Source organism: Rhinolophus sinicus, chromosome 5 (genome assembly GCF_057876585.1).
Source record: "Rhinolophus sinicus isolate RSI-liver-muscle chromosome 5, RSI-T2T, whole genome shotgun sequence".
Taxonomy (NCBI): Eukaryota; Metazoa; Chordata; class Mammalia; order Chiroptera; family Rhinolophidae; genus Rhinolophus; species Rhinolophus sinicus.
Window position 1 is genome coordinate 44207542 of NC_142505.1, and position 24824 is coordinate 44232365.

Genomic DNA, 24824 nt, shown 5'->3' on the forward strand with positions numbered 1-24824 from the left:
TCCTTTGCCATCCAACTCAGCTTGGAATTATTTGCACACCCTTTTCTGATTGGCTGATACAAACCCACAGCAGCCTCCACCCTTTCCTGCCACTCCTCACCTGCTTGTTGAAGCCCCAGTAGGTCCACCATCCTGGGATCCTCAGATCTCTGCCCTGCAGCTTTGTCTGCTCAGTTATTCCTTGATAAAGTGTCAATAGGTGGTCCCTTCTAGCGGATTTCAGCACTGACAAGCAGTGTGGTCTTGAATGAATTCCTTTGCCTCTCTGAGACTCAGTTTCCACATCTATAAAATGGGAATAATTCTCATGATTAAGTCCTTATGAGAATATCTGTAGTGGGTAATATGGACTCTTAAGCCAGATGCCCAAGTTCAAATCCTTTTTCTTTCACTTACCAGCAGCGTGCCCTGACCAAGTTTCCTGTTTACTTCCCTTTTCTCCTATGGTTGGAGTGAGTCTAAAATAAGTCAATATGTGTAAAAAACACCTAAAACAGTACTTTGTATACAAGCGCCTACTAAATGTCAGCTATTATTGTAATGGATATTAAAGTTCTTTGTCTAACTACTATGTCATGATTATTGCCCAATGAGTATTAGGGCAAAGTCAGTTGAGTACATCTCTGGCTCAGGGGCCAGAAGTTCCTTAGGAAGAGAGCCCAAAGGAGTGAAGCCTTAACTTCTCTGAGCCTCAGTGTCTTCGTCTGTAAAATGGCAATAATAACCTTACCTCTGCCTACTTCACAGGTTAGCTCGAGTGCTTGACCAGTGGTTACTTAGAAAACTATTTGTTGAACGAATGAATGCATGGACCACGTGGGGCAGCAGTGGCAAGCTGCAGGGGTCTGCACCAAGCAACATAACTGTGCAGACTTGCTGGCCATGAGGCCTGCTGCAATGGAGGCCCACCTAAGGCAGTGGATGATGAGTGCTGAGCTGAGTAGACAGGCTGGGTGGCGTGCTGGTCAGCACAGGTACTCTTATACCGGCTTGGTGAATGTGTACCTGTATTGGTACAGTCTGTTTAGAAACTCACATAATGCTAGCGATCACAGTTTTAAACGAGCAAATTGACCTAGTAGTTCTATTTACAAGAAATCACCAGATATCCTGGCTCAAGTGTGCCAAGATTTATACAGATAGTATGTTTATGGCCACTCTTTGCAAGAGTAAAAAATTGGAAACAACCTAAATGTTTCCTTCATATGAGAGTAGATAAATAAACTGTGGTACCTTTACATTATGGGCTACATGGCTATTAAGACGAATGAGGTAAAGCTATATGTAGTAACATGGAAAGGTCTCAAGATGTATGGTTAAGTAAAAAAACAGAAAAATTCAAGTTGACAGAGCTATACATTGAATATAACACTTGCGGGGGCGGGGGGAGAAATCCGTTTCTATGTATCTTCATAGAAAATATTTGGAAGGCTACGCAAAGTTAAGGCGGTAAAGAAAAGGACTAACTTTATAATTTTAATTTGATAAATGAAAGCGCTCCTGTTTAAAAAGTCCAGAGGCTCTATAATCTGGTCAATGACACTGTGAGACTCAAGGAAACAGCTCACTTTTTTGAGCCAAAGCTTCCTTTTGTGTAAACTGACAATGATAATTCCTACCTCCCGGTACTGTGATGGGGTTAGCTGAAATAATACTAGATACAAAAACCCTTTTCAGAGTCAGGGGTTCAGAGACAGATAATTACAGCAACCAGGGAGGGCAACACAAAGAAGGAGACATTAGCCTAGACCTTGAAAGATCTGGCAAGATCTGGATTTGGTTTGTGTCCTGGCTGTCTTTCCCCAACATTCAACATCCATTTATTAGGGGTCTGATACAAAACCTGATGTGGGCTTTTTAACTATTTACTTTCTGCACTGGAAGGCAAAGCAGAAGTCCGGCGCGTGCGCAGTACTGGAGCATCTTAGGCTGCGCCCTCCCTCGTACTACAACTCCCGGCAGACTCCGCGCAGGCCTCGGCGCGTCGCGGGCTGCTGTCGTAGCGTGGTAGCGCGGGGAATTTCGAGTCGCACTGGAGTGCGGGAGGCTAGTGGCTGGTGGACCCCCCCATCCTCCTTAGGGGAGACCATGGACTCACTAGTCGAGCCTCGGTGGCCTCCAGGTCTGGCAATCATGAAGGTGAGTGCTTCGGGGAGGTTGGGGCGCCCGGGTGTCAGCGGGAGGCCAGTCCCGCCTTGAGGACGAGAAAGGACGAGGCGTGAGCGGCGACGTGGGCCTGGGTACCGGGTTCTGCTCTGCCACTTACCAGCTGCGTGGCTCAGGGCCTTAGTTTCCTCCCCGAGAAGGGACGGGGACAGGCCTCGGTCCCTTAGGATGAGCTGAGGTTGACTGTCTTATGGAACCTGCAGTTAAGTCACAACAACAATGACCTCGAGAAAAGCAGTTACTTTAAACAGTGAAAACGACAGTGACAGCCCTTTCTGAGGACTTACTACTACATGCCAAGCATTATGTCAACTCTTTCAGTACATTAGTTGAGAATTTCCGAAAGTGACCCCCGACATGATTTTGGGTGAACCTTGCATCAAAATATATTTATTTAATCACCTAGCGAAGCAGGTAATCTCCTTCACATCCTATTGTTACCCTTTAATTACCCTCTAAATACACCCTCTAATTACCCTCAAGAAGCCTAGTGCTGGTTTGCCCTAACTCCTTCCCAACGAATCCTAACTCCTAACAGTTGTGCATGTCTCTCTTTTAAACAAAGGGACCAGGACTCGGGCTCAGCACTAGCCTTTCATTTCATTGAATTATTTCTCTCAAATAACATTGATTTTTGTGGCTGCTTGGCATTTTGTGGCTGCAAGGCATTTTAGTTTCCATTTACAGTAGTGGTGAGCCCAGGATTCCTGCTGTATTTGGTCAAGAACAAATACACTTTGCTGTGTTAGTTAAGAGTCAATTGCTTGGTGTTTCTCCTTGCTCTGTGATCACTTTCATTTCCAGTTCTCATCCTGTTCTAAAATTTCGTACACTTGGGGGTTATGGCATGTGTCCCACTGATTTATAAGGCTGTCTCTGAGGATTAAGTGAAGGGACTTGGGGGAGGTTAACTAAGTTTGAGACTTTATTCTTCCGTCATCATCAGTGTTATCTACTGTTTTTGGGCCCTTGAGATACAGCCCCACGGTGAAAAGCTGACATTGGGAGGATCTAAGAAAGATGTGGTTTTGAGGTTGTGGTGGCCCTGGCACCAAGGTGAGCATAGATTTGAGTTCTGATGGTCCTGGGTTAAATCTGGTCTCTGCCTCCTCTTTAACTGTGACCTTGAGTCAGTTACTTAATCTCTGAGCATGAATTTCTTCAACTATAAACTGGAGACAAAAATAAACAGTTTATAGGGTTGGTTAAATGAATTGCTGTTTGTGGCTAGGGATCCTGTCCGTCTTACTCACTGCATAACACAGTGTGTGGCACATAGTGGGTGCTCAAAAATTATTTCCTAATTGATTAAAGGTATCTGGAAGGTAGTAAGCATTCAATTAACATATCATATTAACACTTACCATGTGTTAACTGTTTAAACCCCCTTTTTATTTGTTGTGAGGATTGAATTGGATAAAGGAAGTGAGAGCTGTGTAACTTGTAAAGCTACCTGTCTGTAGATTTAAGCAGATTTTATGTATTCCCACAACTTCCACTGTGTTCTCTGGAGGCAGGGTCTGTGTCTTTGGCTTTGATATCTCATCACAGCACTGAATTGAGGGTTCAGCACCAGAGAGTGTTAAGTGATGGAGTTGATTGAGCCCGTATTAGAATCATGAAATACTAAGGTTGGGAAGCTAGCACCCCCCCCTCCAGTCTTTTAATCCCTTTTACATTGTATTTGCCAGTTTCTCATCTAGCTTTTGCTTGAAGTCTGCCAAGGGCAAAGAATTAGCTGCTCCCAGAAGTAGCTCTGTTTGAAGTTCTTTCTTATATTGAATAGAAATCTGACTTCAAATCCATGGTTCCTAACAGGATCCATGAAAAGACTTTGGTATCTAGATTATTTATAAAATTTTTGTTTGTATGTATGCTTTTCTAAGGAGAGAGTCCATAGTTTTCATCCATTTTTCAAAGGGATCTGTGACCCAAAAACTTAAGAACCTTTGCTCTAATTATTGTCTTTTTACCCATTCCCTGCTTCCCCGTTCCACTGTCTCTAAGTTAAAGAAATCCTGGGGTATCCACTTGACCACTCTCTATTTGGGTTTAGATGCATGTGACGTGTCTGTTACTGTCTTGAAATGGCATGATGGGAAATTTGTACGAGAGTGTTATAGCTCATCTGATGCGGTGACTCCTTCTGCGCCACCTTCCGCGCGTCTTGCTCAGCAGACCTGTCAGAACCACTCCTCCGCCAGAAGAGGATGGTTATATAGAAGGAAGTACAATAGACTAGATGCCAGGGCTCTGTCCTGCCTCTGCTTTTAATTGATTTTCAACACAGCCCTTTATTTAGCTTTTTGTGTCAGTGGTAATTTATATTCCAAAATAATGGAAGATTTTGGCATTTTAATGTTTATTTCCCTGGTTTAACCATAACAGAAATTTCTAGGTTTAACAGGTTTTAAATGTGTGTGTATATAGTAGAAAAAAATTAAAATTCAGGGTAAGATAAAGGAGTAAATGAAAGTTACCCATCATCCTACCAACCAGAGATGACCACTGTTTAATATTTTCTCTAATTTTCCTTCAGTTTTTCTTCTGTGGACTCATGTGCACACATACCCGACAATGTATATATGCATTTAAAATTTGAGATTACTTTGGAGTCAACATCTTGGATTTGACCCAATCCCCTTTAAGCTCTATAGTCTTTGTCTATAAAACTGGGATACAGATGCTATAGACATCATAAGATTGTTCTGGAGATTAAACTACATAGTTCTCTTATTATCTGTGGTTGTAGATTTGTTCTCTCTTTTTGAAAGTTTTCATTAAAATATGAACATTTTCTCATGCATTAATTATTCTTTGAAAGCATGTTCTTTTTAAATGGCTACATAATATTTCATCATATGGACTATTAGTGACATCAGTCTTTTTTTTGGTTTGTTTGTATTTTTAAAATTTAGGTAGTATACTCACATGGTTCAGAAAGTAGATGAAAAGTAAATGTCTCTCTCCCAACTTTTCTCTCATCCAGTTTCCTGACCCTTGTGACCGTTATTTATTAACTTTCTTGTGTATCTTTTCAGAATTTATATATATATATATGTGATAAAAATAGAATACATTCTTACTCTCCCATCCCTTTTTAATAAAGGGTAGCATACCATATGTACTGTCTTTTTTCACTTATCTTGGCACTCTTTTTGTATCAGTGCACAAGAGAACTCCTTTTTTTTCTTCTCTTAAATACCTACTCGGTAGGTATTCTATTGAATGGAATAACATTTTATTTTAAATGATTTTAAAGATTTGGGGTTGTGAGAATAGATCCTTTTTTGTTCAGGTTGCATTTCAGATTGACACCCATCTGTTTGACTTTCCAGATTGTCCACTTCTTCACCTCCCTCTGCTGTCACCGGCCCTGGCCCTTCCCAGGGCTTCCTTATTTGGCTGCATGGTGTAGTACCATGCAGAAAGCGCTGGGCTGACTGCCAGTGGGGAGACAGGAAGGTTAGTCCTGGCTGGACTCATGCCCCATATGTGTACCTTCTCTGGATACAAGTTTCCTCATTTGTGAAGTAAGGGGTTTAACCAGATAATTGCTAATGTTTGGCTCTCATGTCCCCTGATTTGGTTCTTAACCTGTGTGGTGACTGGCTACTGGTCGGCCAGGGGATGGTCTGAGGAGGAGGTGGCTTAGTGTAAGAGCTGGAAACGTGGGAAGTAGAGCAGGAATGGAGTAGCCCTTTTATGGACGGTTGGCAGTATTGCATAGGAATCTGTACAGTGTCAGTTTTATGTGTCTACAGTGTTTTGGGAAACCTGAGATTTGAATGTGAAAGAGTCATACGGAGGAGGTTTTTCTCTATTTGTCAAGATCCCCTGCGGTTCATGTAGAGTTTGTTTTTGAGTGTATATTTGACAAAGAAGTATTATTAAATTATTTTTTTAGGGGATGGAGAAAGAGTTCTGTGGCAGATATTTGTCTTGGTGTCTTACTGATATGTAAATATGTGTATTTGCATTTCAGACAGTAGATGATTTGTTGCGGTGTGGAATTTGCTTTGAATATTTCAACATTGCAATGATGATTCCTCAGTGTTCACATAACTGTAAGTATGTTCTTAGATAAGGTAGTGTTAATTTAACACCAAAGGTAAGTACACATTTATTTCTCACCTTTAGCTCCTCTATCTTGAAGTTTTCAAAAAGGTCTTTTCCACCACTTCCCTCTTGAATATTACAGTTTTTACAATGTTTCCTATATTTCGTATCACCTCCCTCTTGGATATTTTTATGCCTTTTATAACATTTACGGCAATAAAGATTTTGGTCACAATATATGGTTCTTTATTTGCCAAGCACTTTTAGATGTTAAATTTCAGAGTTTTTGTTTTTAGCAGGATAACAGATGGGAAGTTCAACCAAGTTGTCCTTTGTATAGAGTTTCAAAATTTAAAAATCCCAATGGGAGAATTCTACCAATGAAGAGTATTACAGACAATTTTATCACTTAACTTGCTGTGTGATGCTGGAAATACTCTTATATTGAAATTTGCTTGTACTTCTCTTTATGAGTCTAGTATGTAAGTACTTTTTATACTTGAGGTATTTAACTCAGAAGAGTGAGCCTGTCAGTGTTCAGGAGCTGGCTATCTAGTTTATGGATTATCTAGGTTCATGATCTTTCTGTCCTCTACTTTCAAGTTGATTTGTCTTAGAAAGTTTTAAAAAAGGAAAACCCAACAAGACTGACTTAAAAAATGGTTTTAGTGGATAGTAAGTAGCTTTGGTGAAAAAGTTTCTGTAGAGAAGACATAATAAGAGGATCGTGGTGGTAGCAACATGGACATTAGAGATACACGTGGGCTTGACTCTTGACTTCCCACTTACTAGTTAGATGAGTTTGCAAATGCCCAACATTTCTTCAAATATGAAAATCTGGTGAATAAGTTCTACCTTAGAAGGTAGTTGTGAGAATTAAATGTGCAGAGCCTGGCATGTTGTAGGCCCTTAATAAATGTAGTATCCTTTCTAGGCCAGATTAACATGAATAACCAAGGTAAGTTTTGGGGAGTGTTTCTAAATATGTGTTAAAAGCATCTTTATTTAGATATAATTTACATGTAATAAAATACATCCATTTTAAATGCACAATAAAATGTACTAGTGTCAGTGAGTTTTGACAAATGTATATACCATGTAACCACTACCGTTAAGATATTGAACATTTCTATCATCTGATAGAATTCTCCCCATTTCAGTCAGTATGGCTGCAGACAATCATATGTGCGTTTGTTTCTGGACTCTTTTCTGTTCCTTTGATCTATATGTGTATCCTGTGCCAATACCACCCTGTCTTAATTTCTGTAGGTTTTTAGTAAGTGTTGAAATCAGGCATTGTAAGTACTCCAACTTTGTTTTTCTGTATCAAAACTGTTTTGGTTTTTATAGAATCTTTGCATCTTATATGCATTTCCATGTTAATTTTAGAGTCAGATTGTCAGTGTTTACAAAAAAAGCCTACTGGGATGTGCATTGGAATTGCACTGAATCTAGAACTCAATGGTGTTGAGTCTTCAATATAGGAGCATGGTATATTCTTCCATTTTTTAGCTTATCTTTGATTTCTCTCTACAACATTGTTTCATTTTCAGTGCACAGGCCTTGCAGATAGAAACACAATTTTTTATATTGCATTTTATCTTGTGATCTTGCTAAATTCACTTTTAATTCCAGCATCATTATTGTTGATTCCTTAGGAATTTTTATGTATCCAATCATGTCATCTGTGAATAAAGATAGTTTTACTTTTTCCTTTCTAATCAGTATGCCTAATACATATTTTTCTTGTTGTTACACAGGCTAGTACTCTAAAACAATGTTTAATAGAAGTTGTGTGGGTGGACATCCTTTCCTTATTCCCAATTTTATGGGGAAAGCATTTACTATTTATGGTGTTAGTTATAAGTTTTACATCATTCATACATTTTCATAAATTTATCAGGTTGAGGCATTTCCTCTATACTCTTAATTAGCTGATGGTTTTTTTTTTTTAATGAGTGGGTGTTGAATTTTGTCAAGTTTTCTGCATCTATGGAGATGCTCATATGATTTACTTCCTTTATTGCATAATATGATTAATTATATTGATTGATTTTTTTTTTTAACACTAATTGATTTTTACATGGTTAAACTTGAATTTCTTTCAAGAGATTGGTCCATTTACTCTAAGCTGCTGGCATAGAGTTTTTTTAATACTCTTTCCTGTTGTCCTTTTCAAGTCTGGAGGATCTGAAGTGATGTCCCCTTTTATTCCATATGCTAGAAATGTGTTTTCTTTTTTCCTTGACTGATCTAGTTAGAGGTTTGTCAATTTTATTGTTCTTTTCAAAGAATAGCTTTTGGTTCATTGTTTTCCATAGTTTGTCTTTTTTCTAATTCATTGATTTATACTCTTTTAACTTTATGATTTCCTTGCTTTTACTTATTTAATTTGCTCTTATATTTCTAGCTTCTTAAGGTGGAAGCTCAGATCATTGATGTTAGACCTTCTTTTCTAATACAACATTTAAAGCTGTAAATTTCCCTCTAAGCCCCGCTGTAGCTGCATCCCACACATTTTGGTATGTTTTCATTTTTATGTAGTTTATATATTTCAGTTTGAAATACATTCTAATGTCCTTTGATTCCTTCTTTGATCCATGAGTTATTCAGAAGTCTGCTTCAAATATTTGGGAGTTTTCCTGATATCTCCTATTACTAATGTCTGATTTAATTATGTTCTAGTCAAAGAACATAGTGTTTTACTTCAGTTCTTTAAACATTTTTTTTTTAATAAAGAAATTGAATGTTTTATTATTAAACTTTGTTCTCCTGCAAGGCTGTTGCTTCACTGTATAAAAATAGCACCAGCAAACGCAGTATATTGCAAAATTAAGACACAATTGTTCACCATCTGACAGTGTAACAACTAACAGAAGCTTTTTTCCACTGCCAGTTATTTCCAATGTAAAGATCATTAAGTATTCTGACCCAAATCCAGAGACAGGTGTAAGCAAGTTATAATATTATATAGGGCTTAAGGTATGTTATTGTTGAATTACATGATTTTTATAACTAAATTTTACCTCAAATAATTTCAGGAATTCTGAACATTATAACTGTAGCCTAGCCTAAAAATATCATAAGGTGTTGTGAAGATGTATATTGTGTTTATTTGCAATCGTTAGAAAGTTAAGGGGTATTTTCTTCCAGAAACGTTGTAGTTTCTTTTCCATGGGTGTTACTAAAGGTTGCTATTTTAAATCTCCTATCCACCACTAATTTAAGACAACTATGCTAGATTAAGTTGTTTCACACTGCTTTATTCAGGGAGTTCCATTCTCACTCCTCAATAGACTTTATGTACTTCTCCTGGGCTTCTTCGCTCATCAGCCCCTCTAGTTCTGAGGGATTACTCAGCGCCATCTTGATCAGCCAACCATCTTCATAACAAGATTTGTTGACAAGTCCTGGGTTTTCTACAAGAGCTTCATTAATTTCAGTTACTTCTCCTGATAGAGGAGAATAGAGTTCACTAGCAACTTCCACACTTTCCAAAGCACCAAACTCATCTGAGAGCAGGTTGGGGCCTGACGAGGCCCACCCTCAGGCCCCAGAGCCATGGCGCGCAGGGCACGATGGGCGAGGGGGCGAGGGGGCGAGGAGGAGACACGCGCAGGCGCAGGCCGCCGCCCGCACGTTCCGCGCCGATCGCAGCGCCATGTTCGCTGGAGTGCAGAGGGCGTGGTGCACCTCCTCCGCCGCCGCGCCCACGGGGTCCGACGTTTTATGGTTTAAAAAGTGAGACTAGTTTATGACGCCATTTACGGTATTGTGGTTAATGTTTCATGTATACTTGAAAAGAATGTCTGTTCTGCTGTAGTTTGGTAGAGTGTTCTATAAATGTCAATTAGGTTAAGTTGGTTGATGGTGCTCTTTAAGGCTTTTCTATCCCTATTGGCTCTCTAGCAATACTGAGAGAGGAGTATTGAAATCTCCAACTATAATAGTGAGTTTATTTTTCATTTCACTTCTGTTAGTTTTTGCTTTCTGTATTTTGAAGTGGTTTTATCAGGTGCATGCATATTTATTATTATTTTGTCTACTTGATGAATTTACTGCTTTTGTTTCCAGGAAATGACCTTCTTTATCCCTGCTAATATTCCTTGTTCTGAAGTCTACCTTTTTTCTGATATTAGTATAACCACTCCCACTTCTTTAAGATTAGTGTTTATATGATTTATCTTTTTCTGTCTTTTACTCCTAACCTATGTGTGTCTTTATATTTAAATTGAGCTGTTTATAGACAACATATATTTGTGTCTTGCTCTTTAATCCAGTTTCACAATGTCTGTTTTCACTTGGAATATTTAGACCTGCACTGTTTAATACGGTAGCTGCTAGCCACATGCACCTATTTACATTTTAATTAAAATTAATTAAAGTTAAATAATATTAAAACTGCTTTCTCAGTTGCCACCTCTCACAGATTTTACAGACTGGCTTCATTTAAGGAAAGACCTTAACTAGTCAGCCCAGCTAGAGATTTTGGGGGCCTCTTAAACCTTTTCTGTGGCTGTGTCTTCTCTGGACTTAGGAGTGTAAATTCCCAATGAGATGTTTTGCTGGTTTCTTTTTTCATTTAGTTTGCAATCTCTTGCTTCTTCTTGTGCCTGTGGTACTGCAGGACCTCTGGAACTGTAGTAAGCTACCCAGCTCTTTTATGTTCCTGGTGACCCCCGGGAATCCAGAGTATGTCAGGTCCTATTAGGACTTCAAGTCAGGCAAAACAGAAGCCAATCCCTCAGGGAACCCCTTGCAAAGCTGACATACTGGATGCATGCTTTCCTCTTCTATTGCCCCCCTGAAAGGAGAAGCCACTGAGCTGTATTGGCCTCTGTGTTTTATACGGTGGGTTTTCTGGAGCCTCAGCAAGCTGCCCAACTCTTTTTTGTTCTCAGCAGTCTCCAGGCATCTAGATAGAGTATACTGGGTCCCATGAGCACTCTAAGCTGTGTGAGAGAGAAACCAGTCCCTTTGGCAGCCTTTCACCCCAAATAAAAGCTGGAACATTGGGCACATAGTCTTTCCCAGAAAGAAGCTGAGAGATGGGAGTTTCTCCGTCTTTCTCTGTGCCAAGCTGGGCGAGGGGTTCTGGTGAATGAGTGTGTACTAGTCCACAGCATTGCCTTTGTTCTTAGTGACTTCCAACTTGGGGCTCTCTCTTGTCACTGTTTAGATTCAGGCAAGACAGAAACTCGTCCCTTGGGCAACCCCTCGAAGCTCTGAATATTTCACATATGTTTGTCTTTACGTTCCCTCCTCAGGGAGAAGCTGGGAGTTGTGAGTTTTTTCAGATCACGTGGTGCAGAGCCAGGCAGAGGAGCCCTGGCAAGTGAATGCCACAGATTTCCTACCAGCTTCATTATTTTGTGCTTGCTTGGGTTGCAGGAGCATCTTAACTAGTATCTGGATTTCTCACAAAGGGAGTTGGTTCTTGTATTGTTGAGTTGGAGTCTGCATGGGGAAAAGGGGGCCTGGCTTTCAGTTCTGCCATCTTGCTCTGATGTCATCCTCTCTCTATGGCTAATCTACTCATACCAACGTATGACATTCTGGGGTGTCTACTGAATGCCCGTACATTCATTGAGATCTTTCCAAACTGGCTGGTAGCCTCTTCAGTTATTGTTCTTTCCCTGGAAACTGTTCTTTGGCCTCATGGATTCTCACCCTGTGTATGTGCAGATATGCATTCAATCATAGAGTCAAGTAGACCCTGGAGGTCTTTCTATATGTAGCCTCTTTCTTTCTGGTACTCTGCCCTACAAATTCTAGCTACCTGGATTGCCTTGAATCTAGCTACCTGGATTATCTTTGTTTCTTCACCTAGCAAGACTGATGGGCTGTTCGGCTCGCCTCACCTCATTATGGTCAAGAAATTGCCTCAGGCAGAATGCTTGGGCTGTGGTAGAATTCCTGTTATTTCTGCCATTGTCCCAAGTCTGAAAAAAATGTTTCATCGGTTCCCCCAGTGTTTAAGTTCTTTATGGAAGGAGGGTAATTTTGGACCCTGTTATTTTCTCATGGACAGAGATGGAAGTCCCTTATATAGATTTAATTATGTCATTTTAGGGAGGAATGACTATATTTTATGAATTCAATGAACTCTACTTAGCTGAAAAATTAGCCTTCACTTCCATTCTTTTTTTTTTTTCCTGCTTTGTCACTGATGTCATTGTTTAAGAGTAAATCGGTGGAGGGTACTTTCAGTAACGACTTATTTTATGAGCACTTATTTTTTTATATTGTACCTCTCATGATTTGGTGGGCCTTTTCTACTATACAGCATTTGTCACAGTCACAAAGTTTGCTCAGGACTAAATGTTGCTCTGGGTCTGTAGTATTGTTTCAGTGACACAAAAGCCCCCAAAAGCTTAGTAGGAGCTAGATCTAGCTATCATGTTGCTCTCATCCTGGATGGACTAGATTTGCTGATTCAGAATCTTAGCCACTTACTGCTTTTTCTTAAACATTTCAGGATTTATCATTTTAAATCACTTTATACTGTTTTACTCTTCAGTTTTTTGGATATGGGTAACGAATACTACTTTTGCAGTTCTGCTGTTAACTAAGATTTGAGTGAAGTGCATTGGAATAATGCAGGTCAATTAAATTGGTCTAAATACTGTATTTCCCTGAAAATAAGACCTAGCCGGACCATCAGCTTTCATGCGTCCTTTGAAGCAAAAATTAATATAAGACCCGGTCTTATATAATATTATATAAGACCCGGTCTTATATTATGTTAAAATAAGACCCGGTCCTTTATTAATTTTTGCTCCAAAAGACTCATTAGAGCTGATGGTCCGGCTAGGTCTTATTTTCGGGGAAACACGGTACATTCTACCAATGAGTACTTTTGTGGGGAAAGGGAATAGACTTACTCCAATCCATAAAACACCATTAAGTGAGAAATATTCTCACTAATAGACTGATATGCTCAAGTGCCAATTTTCTTCGCACTTGCAGTTTTTCTGACTATAATGGAAACCATACTCAAAATATTTAGTCCAGAATGAAATCATTGGCTTGTAGATATGTTAAAATATCCCTGTTTTAAAAAGGGACCAGCAATAATTGTTCTTTTCCATTTTCAATTTTGACTCACAAAATTAATTGAGGCTTGTGTTGCAATAAAGAGTAAGTTAATTTCATTTTTTATAAAGGTCTTACTGACCTTTGCTAAATTGAGAGGCAACGTAAGATTCTTTTAGGCACATAATATGTTCTTTTATATTCTTATGAGGCGGCACTGTGAAACAACACAGGGAAGAGAGATAGTAATACATACAGCAAGGACATACAGAACTGCACTTACGGAAATGTTGGAGTGCAAGTTGTTCGTTGGAGGGATGTTATTCTCTTATCAGCCGACTGGTCACTAACATTAGAACTGGAGGCAGAGGGCAGCCTTCTCAGTTATCCAGGACCTCCTCCTGTTCCTTTCATACTGGGAACTGGTTTTTCTGCTTTTAACCGGACACTTCAGAATTATTTTTGAAATGGTTCATTTTCTCATAAAATCCTTAAGATCACACAGAAAGGAATGGTTTAAGGTTTAGAAATTTGCTTTTACTGTTAGGATGTTAGGCTCTTTTCAATATTTGAAAGCCAGGCTGTGGCTGTTTCCTGTTTGAGATTAGAAATGCCTCCTCCCCGTAGGCTCAGATGTTTCTGTGAGGCTATGTTTTATGTCATTGTTTTATTCTACCCTCCCTACCCTGCCCACACTGCTCATAGTTGGGCTTTTGGGAGGAAGAACAAATTTCACAGGCGATTTAAATAAAGCAACCTAGGAATACATGGGTTCAAAACTCTTCAACTGCTCTACCTTGAATGGAATATCATAGTTGCTCACTAGAGAATAAATTATGTTGGTCTGCAGTTCAGTACATATTTGGTAGTAGACTCGTAGACTCTGAAATTAAGCCAAGGGCTTGATATACTTTGGACTAGTGTCTAGTTCTCCATATTTCAAAACAAAACACAAGATTATGCAGAAGAGAAAATAGTAGCCTCATTACACATACTCTGGTACCAGTAATGCTATTAATTATTACTTATATAACTACATATAACAAATACATTTTGTAAAACATTATAAATATTTAAAGTAATGAGAATTATGTTAAGAGCTTGGGCCCTGGTACATGTCTTTGCCACCTGTTAGCTCTGTGGTCTTGGACAAGTTGGCTAAACTCTGTGCTGCGTTTACCTTTTTGTTAAAGGGACTAATATTTGTACCAACCTCAGGGTTGCTGAAAGGATCAAAAGAGTTAATACATGTGATAATGCTTAAACAGAGTACACAGTTAGTACACAGTGTTATGTTAAACCATAAGAAATTGCCACTATTTGTCCCTTTTTGATTTCCCAACAATGATTTTCATATGGTTTAACCTAATAGCAAAAACATATTAATTAAAAAAATAATTGTTGTTCAATCAGAATCCCATATTATGGGTGTGATTTATTGACTAAAATCCAATAAATCGGTATGACTGTGGTTAGAGCCTAGGAAACTAAATTAAAATCAACAATAATCTCCCCAGGTGACTGAGATGAACAACCAGGTTTGGGAATTCTTGACTTAACACTATTGCACAAGAAACTTAATAGTGTGAAGTGAATAACATTGATAGTCAGGAGCATGAGTCTGGAGAGGAATTTTGTCTCAGAACAAATCATACCCCATATCTCATCTATATCTGATTTAGGTGATATATAGATGAGGCTTTAAACTTTAGACTTTGAGTTGATACTAGAATGAGAAGACTTTTGGGGCCGTTGAGATGGGATGAATGTATTTTACACATGAGAATGACATAGATTTTTGAGGGCAAGTGGTGGAATACTGTGGACTGAATTGTGTTGTTTCTTGCCCCCCCTCCCCAGCCCCCCAGATTTATATGTTGAAGCCCTAATCCCCAAAGTGATGTATTTAGAGATGGGGCCTTTGGGAGGTAATTAGATTTAGACAAGTTCATGAGGATGGGGTCCTCGTGATGGAATTAGTGCCCTTATAAAGACACCAGAGCGTGTGTTCTCTCCTCCTGCCATGTGAGGATACAGTGAGTAGGCTGCCATCTACAAGCCAGGAAGAGAGTTCTCACCAGAAATTTCCTATACTGGCACCATGATCTCGGATTTCTATCTTCTAGAACTGTGAGAAAATAAAATTCTGTTATTAAAGAACCAATCTACGGTATTTTATTAAGGCAGCCTGAGGTGACTAAGACACCTACATAATTCCTCCCGTCAAGTTCTTTGAATCATTGCTGTTATTCATTTCACTTACACATAAGCATATGTGTGTATATATAAGCATAAATAATGTCATACTTTGTTGCTATTATTTTGAACAAACTATTACGTGTTAGATCAATTAAGGAAAATAAAAGCTTTTATTTTACCTTCACTTACTCCTTCTTCAGTGCTGTTCCTTTCTTTATCTAAATCAAGTTTCTGACCTATATCATTTTCCTTCTCGCAGAAGAATTTGTTAACGTTTCTTGCAAAGCTGGCCTACTGGAATCAAATTCCTTCAATTTTTATGTGTCTGAGAAAGTCTTTTTCTTTCACTTTTGCAGGATACTTTCTCAGGATATAGAATTCTAGGCTGGTGTTTTTTACTGTCACTGTTTTTTCCTCTCAGTTTTTTCCTTTAAATATTTCACTTCACTGTTTCCTTGCTTGCATGATTTCTGAAAAGTTGATTTAATTCTTATCTTTGCTCCTTCATAGCTAATGTGTTTTTTTCCTTTGGCTTCTTTCAAGATGATTTTCTTCATGTTTGGTTTTCTGCAGTTTGAATATGATATACTAAGCCATAGGAGTTTTTTGTATTTAGCCCGCTTGGTATTCTTTGGGCTTTCTGGATCTGTGGTTTGTTGTCTGACATTAATTTGGGAGACATTCTGTCATTATCTAATTACATATATTTTCTGTTTCTTTCTTTTGGTATTGCCATTATGTGTATATTACACCTTTCGTAATTGTCCCACAATTCCTGGACACTCTGTTCTTTTTTTGCCTTTTTTTGCTGCTTTTCAGTTTGGAAATTCCTATTGCGATATCCTCAAGCACAGAGATTTTTTCCCCCCAGCTGTGTCCAGTGTACTCATGATCCCATCAAAGACAATTTCATTTGTGTTACGGCAGCTTTGATCTCTAGCATTTCTTTTTGGGTCTCTTTTAAGATTTCCATCTCTCTGTTTACATTACCCATTTGTTCTTGCATTGTTGTCTACTTTGTCCATTAGAGCCCTTAGCATATTAATCATTGTTTTAAATTCCTGGTCCGATAATTCCAGTATCCTTGCCATATTTGACTTTGGTTCTGATGCGTGCAGTTTCTTCAAACTGTGTGGTTTTGTTTTGTTTTGTTTTTGCCTTTTGGTATGCCTTATAATTTTCCTCATAGCAGGGTATGGTGTTCTAGGTGAAAGGAACTGTAGTAAATAGTCCTTTAGTAATGTGGTGAGGTGTGGGGGGAAGTTAAGTGTTCTATATATAGTCCTATGATTAAGTCTCAACCTTTTGTCAGTCTGTGCCCTTGCACTGTGTACTTCACAAGTGCTTCTCAGTCCCCCCTTAGGTTGGACAGGATGGCTGGAAGTAGTTGGTGTTGGTTATTTCCCTACCCTCAGGTCAGCTGGGCTCTGATAAAATCCCAATAGAATAGGCTCTGGTAAAATAGTTTCTCTTGTGGGCAGGCCTTGTTAAGAAGAACTGTGCTCTGGGTGTATTTCAAAATGATTACTTTTCCCCTCAGAAGGACTAGGGGATTTTTCTCTGATAGTCACTTTAAGAACCTGGTAGAACCCTTGGAGTTAACACTTACATAAGTGTGAGTGTCCTGCCAACCCCGCCAATGTCTGGGTCACCCTGGAGTTTCTAACTCTCAGACTTGTCCACACTGAGCCTCCAGCAATTTGTCAATTACAGTCCAGGTTTACCTACCTCATCTCTGGTTCCAGCAGAGATTTCTTCTTTGGTTTCCATGGAAGTTTCTGCTCATGGGTTTCTACTCTGGTAAATTGTGGTTCTCTGTATCCAGCCTGTGTGTCTCTCCAATTTTGGGGGCAGCAGTTTGCCCTTTGACCTCACTTGTCTGATGCATCTCAGAAGAGTTGTTGATTTTTCAGTCTGTTGTTAGCGTGATGACTTCCCAGCTCCTTACATGCCAAACTGGAAAGCGGAAGGCCCCCTTTAATCATCTTTGCTTCCCAGGGAAGTTAATTCTGCCTGTTTTGTCTTCTTTTTTTATAACTTGTTCTTTTGTTTTTTTTTTGCCTCCTGGGTGCTCTTATTGAGGCTGGCATCACTTACTCATTTGCTGGATATCTGTACCTGAAATCACACTGTCTGCTCCTCAACTAACCTGAATCTTTTTTAAAATAAGGCCCCTTCACTAAGCTGAAAATTATCTACCAGTAAGGTACCATTCTATTAGTCACATCTATTTTTTTTCTTTGGGAGATCATTTTACACTGCCTTGGGTGTGAAGAATTTAGTTAATGCCAATTTTCTGCTTAAATCGTTAGGACTTACTACACTGTAATTGCTTCACTGCTTTGTTAGCCCCTTGATGTCGAGATCTTCCATTATATATTGTTCTTTTCTTAGTGCTTGTCACAAAAGTACTGGTTAAATGTGGGATGATGGACCTCATTTACAGAGTTAGGATGTAGACATCCCTAATTTGATAACCTGGGTATATATTATTTCTTAACGTGTATATATCTTATTTCAAAATATATATGTTAGAATGTTAGGCAGTAGAGATATCTGACATGTTTCTACAATATCCGTCCCAGGTCTTACATGTATGTTTTCCACATTTTACATGGAGGTTATAGAGAGAGATGTATATTGCTTATGGAGTTGTGATATCCTAGGGACTCATGATTATTATAATTTGATGTTTCTCCTAAAAATGATATTTAATAGCATTTGTAAATGTATATAGATAGAGAAGAGGTACTAGAGTTTTGAGATTATAATGGTAAATCTTAAATTATAGAACTATTCTAGGGCTTAAGAATATTTCTTAATTAGAAGTCAGATTCCTATATTATTAATATAGCTTAACTAATTATGTTGCATTTATGTTTTTGCAGACTGTTCTCTCTGTATAAGAAAATTTTTGTCCTATAAAACACAATGTCCAACTTGTTGTGTGGTGAGTTTTTTCTTTCCCTTTTTGTTTTATAAAACTTATTTATTGGTGCAAATATTTCTGCTTCATATGTACAAAAAGCCCAAGGGAAGACGTGTGATTATCGAAATAAGCTATGTAAAAGACATTTTCAGAAAGGATCTCTAAAATACATATGAGGAGAACTGGGCTTTGTTCCATTTTTCATGGAGATTTCTGATCATCTAAATGTGTTTTAAGAGGTAAAAACTAATTTTAAGATCAGAATGTAGCACTCTTAAAATCTTGTGACCCATGTTTTTATGGCTTCTTATTTTTTGTAACTTCTCAGGTTGGGTAGAAAATCTGAGGGTAGGATTATTCATTTGTAAATGACTGGTGTAAGTATTTGTGCAGAAGGCAAAGGTTCATGGCCATTGGACTGAACCCAGCCTAACTGGTCCCCTACTTTTCCCAAAACAGACCTTCAGGGACAACACTAGGAAATTTGTTGTTATGGTTTCTGAAGCTTTTCAAGTAGTGGAAATAGAGAAAAAGGAAGGTTAAAAGGGAAAGTAAACATAAGTAGGATTAAAGAAAGAAGAGACAAGAAGGTCTAACAGAAAGGACACTCAGACTAGTTAAAGGGTTTGTGTTCTACTTTAATGCCTCTGGTAGGTACATGGTGTCAGGATGTCATTGAACTTCTCTGAACTATTATGTAAAAACCATATGTAAGAAATGATAGTTTGTTTTTCTAGTCTAAGCTCTTTACAACGTAAGGTTATTTTGTCAAGATGGTATCATTGTGGAGATAAACTGTGTACCATTTATGCTCAGTAACTACCGGATTTATCATTTTCCTCTTGCATTCCTGAAAACCAATCTTGTTTTTAAGAGCTCTTTGAACACCTAATGTCTCTCCTGGTATTATCACTTAAAAGAGCCTCTGTATTCTGTTCTTCAGGAGAAATTTTTGGGAAAACTGAATGCTGGCATTTTGAAGGAGTCTTACTTATATTAGGTTTTATCTTAGTACAGAGTATATATGATTTTACCAGATGCTTTGGAGAGCTTTTATCAGACTTAGAGTCAGCTGATACTGATTCCTTGTTTTTAAATTCCATATTAGTATGAAATAAAAATGAACTTTATTTTGAGGCTTTCTTGGAAGACTTAGTAGGATGGTGAGTCTCAGGAGGATGGGTCACACGTTTTCAAAAACAAGATTATGACAAGTAAATTATTGTTTCTGACCTTTTTCCATCTGTTGTTTTTCTTTTCTAGACAGTCACAGAGCCAGATCTGAAAAATAACCGTATATTAGATGAACTGGTAAAAAGCTTGAATTTTGCACGGTATGATTTAATTTTGTGACTAACCCCTAACTACTTTTGCCTTTTATATGTGTCCTCTCTTTACTCTGTGCTCTTTTGGGTATTAGGGAATACAGGGTTGCCTATTTGGGGTAAAGAAGTGATAGCAGTCGTTAATCACACATGGGCATTCTAATGGTAATAGGATTTTCTTCCTTTACTCAACAGAAAATTCTGTTATGAAAAACAAGAGTTAAATGCAGATTTGAGTACTTACTTTTGGGTACCACAAAGATACTAAAGCTTCATCTTATTTTTCCTGCCCTAGCCCTAGAGTCGGCCATTTTCCTAAGGAGCCCTGATTACTTTTACTGGAGAATGGTATTTAGAAGTCAGGGTCTGGAGCCAGCTGTGCTCATTGTTACTGGAATGTCAGTGCTTCTATGTCCTCTCAGTGGACAAAGCTGGGTAACAGATGCATGCATACATATGTGTATACTAACCCATTATGCACACACATATTCTGTGTCGGTTACATATTAATCCATTAATTCTTAATCTGATTTACTTAGTATGTATAAAATGATATGCCACATGAAATATGTCATTGGCACTTTGTAAAGCGCAGAAGTGTAATTTTACTTCTGAACTGGCAAGTGCATGGTGGCAGTGAGTTTGGTCACCCAAAGGGATCTAAAAAGGCACGTTATACCAAATAGTATCTTGAATTATTTTTTGTTTTAATCATGCAAATCAAGCAGGAATTTTTATTAGGAATATACTGTGTTAACTTAATGGTTAGGTGCCCACCTACTTAAGTGTATGACTTCCAGGCTGCTGGGGGCATTCTTGGTGGTATAATGCATTACTTCTAAAAATGTAAAGAGATTTCTTCCAATAGAATTGCACATTTATTCATTGGTTTGCATCCTAAAAATGATCCAATTTAGTACTCTGAACTTACCTAATATGACATTACCTAATATGACAGTTGACTGGTTAGTTATTTCCCTAAACAAAGTCATAAAAAGATGGTGTGCTTTCATAGATTAAGAAACTGAGATTGTCTGAGTCTCATAATTAAAGTTATTGCTTTTTTCATTTTAAAGTCTGTTACCAGTCAGATTTTGAAGCCGATGAGAAAAGATGGAGACATATCTTTTAGAAAGGAACTTACTGACTCTTTGATTTTCTCTGAGACAGTACAATTGAATCTCAGGGCTATTTTTTTTCTTCAGTTGGTACTAGAAGCATAACAACCTCTCTGCTAGGAAAAAGGAAGAGTTACAAAGAACATCTGTATGTTGAAGAGAAACGATCAGTGTCTTTGGGTTCAGAGACCTTTTGATTATTTATTTATTTTTATTTTATTTGTTTTTTTCCTTTTTTTAAAAAAAATTTATTGGGGTGACAATTGTTAGTAAAATTACATAGATTTCAGGTGTACAGTTCTGTGTTACATCATCTATAAATCCCATTGTGTGTTCACCACCCAGAGTCAGTTCTCCTTCTATCACCATATATTAGATCCCCCTTACCCTCATCTTCCACCCCCCAACCCCCTTACCCTCTGGTAACCACTAAACTATTATCTGTGTCTATGAGTTTTTGTTTCTCATTTGTTTGTCTTGTTCTTTTGTTGTTTTTGGTTTATGTACCACATATCAGTGAAATCATATGGTTCTCTGCTTTTTCTGTCTGACTTATTTCGCTTAGCATTAAACTCTCAAGATCCATCCATGTTGTTACAAATGTTCCTATATCATCTTTTCTTACCATCGAATAGTATTCCATTGTGTATATATACCACAACTTCTTTATCCATTCATCTATCGAAGGACACTTCGGTTGTTTCCATGTCTTGGCCACTGTAAACAAAGCTGCAATGAACATTGGAGCACACGTGTCTTTATGTATAAATGTTTTCAGATTTTTTGGGTAGATACCCAGGAGAGGGATTGCTGGGTCACATGGTAATTCTATTCGTAATTTTTTGAGGCCTTTTGATAATTTAAAGGGAGGCCTTGGCCTTGGAATGACTGAACTTTTCCCTTCTCCCCACCCTCTCAAAATGAGTAGCTATTTAATTATTCATTATAGCGGGTGTGGTAGGGTGGATTTTATCATTTGCTTCTCCCTGTGTTTGTCTTCTTGGAATTGGCTTATGGTGAACATTTCTTGGACATTTGTCATAGCTAACCTGCTGTGGTATTTCATTTGCAAAATTAGGAATGAAATTCAAACTGATAATTTTCATTACTTGTTTAAAATCTGGTTTGAGATTGACAAGGGAGGAGGTTTAATTTTATGAGAAAATGTAAGATGTTTATATTGTTTGTTGATTTTGCTTTTTTCTTTCTATTGCCATTTTATAACATGATTTTTAAAACTTTATAATATTCTAAACGGAATAACAAAAGGGTATTGGGAATAATTCTAAAGGTTTTCAGACACAGGCTGACATGCAGAGCTTACATTTTCTTTTAACTGTGGCCTTTTATTTTCAAAAACAACTCTTTTTTTTTTTCTTGACTCAGTTTTAAAAATAATTCTAAGAAACTGTTGTGTTGAACAAAATTTAATTAGAATATGTTTGTTTTAGTGGACCACCATTCTTGACCTAAGTACGAAATATTTCTATATTTTTGCACAGCAACCAGTCTACATTTCTATCATTATTTTTATGAATTAACAGTGTAGAGCATCATTTATTGCTTTGTTTATTCACCATGGAGGTATGAATTTTTCTCCATGTACTTACTTCATGTTTAAGAATTTAAACATTTTAGAGGATAATTGTAATAGATAATTCCACTAGCATCTCACAAGAATATGTAGATTATAATTTCACCTTTTTGTAAGGGATAGTTTGAAGCACACTGGCTTTGGATTCAGACAGAACTTGGTTCTAGTCTCGGCCCTGACGTGAGTGTAAACAAGATACTAAGCCTCTTTGGCCTCTGTTCCACATCTGAAAAATGGGAATAACATTCTCGATACTTTGAGGGATTGTAAAGGATTAGAAATGAGAGTAATACTGAAAGATACCGAGCATAGTACCTGGAACAAAGGAAACTAAAAAGGGATCCGTATTATTATATTATTATCATAAATATTTTACCTATGTTTGTGTTGTGCTGCCTTATTATGCGTTGATGTCCTATGATGCTAATAAGAATTTGTGCATTGGTAGGCCTCTCCCTGTTCAGTTAAACAGTCCTAGATTGCCGTTTGCATGTTTCAGATCAGAATAAGCATTTGCAGGGAGTTTTATAGTAGTTGATGTCCATGGAGTTGGTTACGTGGATTTTAGGACTGTCCCTGTTGACCCAAAGACCTATTTTGACTCTTGATTCTTAGCCACATTCTGAAGAGGTAGGGTTATTATATAGTTAACAAATGGCAAGGTTTTCCTATACTTGACTGAATCACAATTTTCTGAAAGCCCACAATTCGTACAAAAAAAATATATGAGTGTGTATGGTGAATGCTGTCAGGCATTGTAATACCAGCTTACTTTAATATAAATTCATAGGAGCAATGGAAATTATAGGAAAAATTACCAATTCACTTTAAGTAAGTGTAAGTATCAATTTTGGAATTAATATTTTAACCCAGCTCATTTTCAAAGTACATGAGTTACCATAAACAGTCTCTTGGTTTTGAATACTATTTGTACATTCATGGCTTTCAAATTTATATCTTCACCCAGCTCTCGCCTTAAAACTTCAGCCTCATGTATCCAACTTATCTCACATCTTTACTTGAACCTCTTAAAAACAACTCTTGTTTAGCGTGGCCCATACTAAGCTCCTCTAATTCCCTATGCCGTCCCCCAACCCGCACTCCAAATCTGCTGCTCCGTTTTCCTCATCTCAGTAAAAGGAGCTCCATCCTTTCATTTGCTCAGACCAAAACCCCTGGAGTCATCCCGACCCCTCTCACACTTGGTCATTCCATCAGTAAATCCTGTTGGCTCTGTGTTTAAAATACTTCCAGAATCTGACAGCTTTTCATCACCTTACCAATACTCTGTCCATACCAGCGTCAGCCTTGATGACTGTGACACTTCCTAGTGGTCTTCTTATTTCTTCTCTTGCCCTCTTAAAGTCCATGAGGGCAGCAACCAGAGTGATCCTTTAAAATGAAAAGTCAGGTCCTACTCAGTACCGTCCAGAGGTGGTTTCCCATCTCATTTGGAGCAAAAGCCTCCATCCTGTCAGTGCAGTCCTCTGCTTCCTGCATAATAGGCTCCCTCTCTAACTTCATCTCTCCCCCTTGTTTATTCAGCTCCAATCACATTGACCTTCTTACTGTTTCTCAAACATGTTAATCTACTCAGACCCTAGAGACTTTGCTTATTGTTATTTCTAGGTGAAACAGAGTTTCCACATGATGTAGTCCTCCACTTGCTTTGAACTCTGTTTTTCATGGGTCATCTTCTCAGTGACTTCTTCTGTGACCATCCTGTAAAGAGTATCAAGCTTATCCCCTGTTCATACGTGGTTTCATCTGCTTTTCCATAGCACTTTTCACTTGCGTTATGTGTATTCTCTCTTCCCTTACGATAGTGTAAGCTTCATGATGACAGAGACTGTTTTGTTATCTATTACATTTCCACTGCCGAGAATGGCAGGCACATGAAGAAATTAATGGATTTTAATTTTAGCATGGGGCATAATTTTATCACTGTAATGGTGCACCTGTCTGCCAGATTCTTTATTGGCATGTGTTGAAGTAAGAGAGCAAATTAGAAGAGTAAGATTCATCGGAATTGTGAATAAAAGCAAAAAGAGTTATCTTTAGGGTAGACACCTAGCTGAAACGATCTATCCCTGTGATAATGTGGACGTGCTTTATCAGTGACAGTTTTGTGCATTAGTTAAATAGTGTGTGCGTTACTTTAGTGTAATGAGATGAAAGCTTTTCTTAGAACCCTTGTTTGTACCAAATCCAGATCCTAGAAGGAAGAGACTTAATAATTGTAGCTCTGTATTTTTATTTTATTTCTGTTCCCTCACTAAGGTGAAGATCCTTAAAGTTTTCCTCCCACTGCAGCTTTTATTCATTTCAAACTTTTTTTTATTGGTTTTAGGTGTACAAAACAACGTAATGATTAGACATTAACACCCCTCACAAAGTGA

General features: G+C 38.0%; 1 protein-coding gene across 5 annotated transcripts in view; it reads left to right on the forward strand.

Moving 5' to 3' along the window:
* Positions 1 to 1982: 1982 nt before the first annotated feature.
* The window catches only part of RAD18 (RAD18 E3 ubiquitin protein ligase), a 104327-nt gene continuing 81485 nt past the window's right edge, over positions 1983 to 24824 (forward strand). For 3 of the 5 annotated variants that reach the window (XM_019748236.3, XM_019748235.3, XM_019748237.3), the window contains exons 1-4: positions 1983 to 2139; positions 6152 to 6233; positions 18348 to 18409; positions 19652 to 19722. In XM_019748236.3, the coding sequence (XP_019603795.1) occupies positions 2089 to 2139; positions 6152 to 6233; positions 18348 to 18409; positions 19652 to 19722 (266 nt within the window). In that variant the 5' untranslated portion in view covers positions 1983 to 2088. Of the gene's footprint in view, positions 2140 to 6151; positions 6234 to 18347; positions 18410 to 19651; positions 19723 to 24824 lie in introns of those variants that run through there. The other 2 variants (XM_074313051.2, XM_019748238.3) reach the window with 2 other exon arrangements.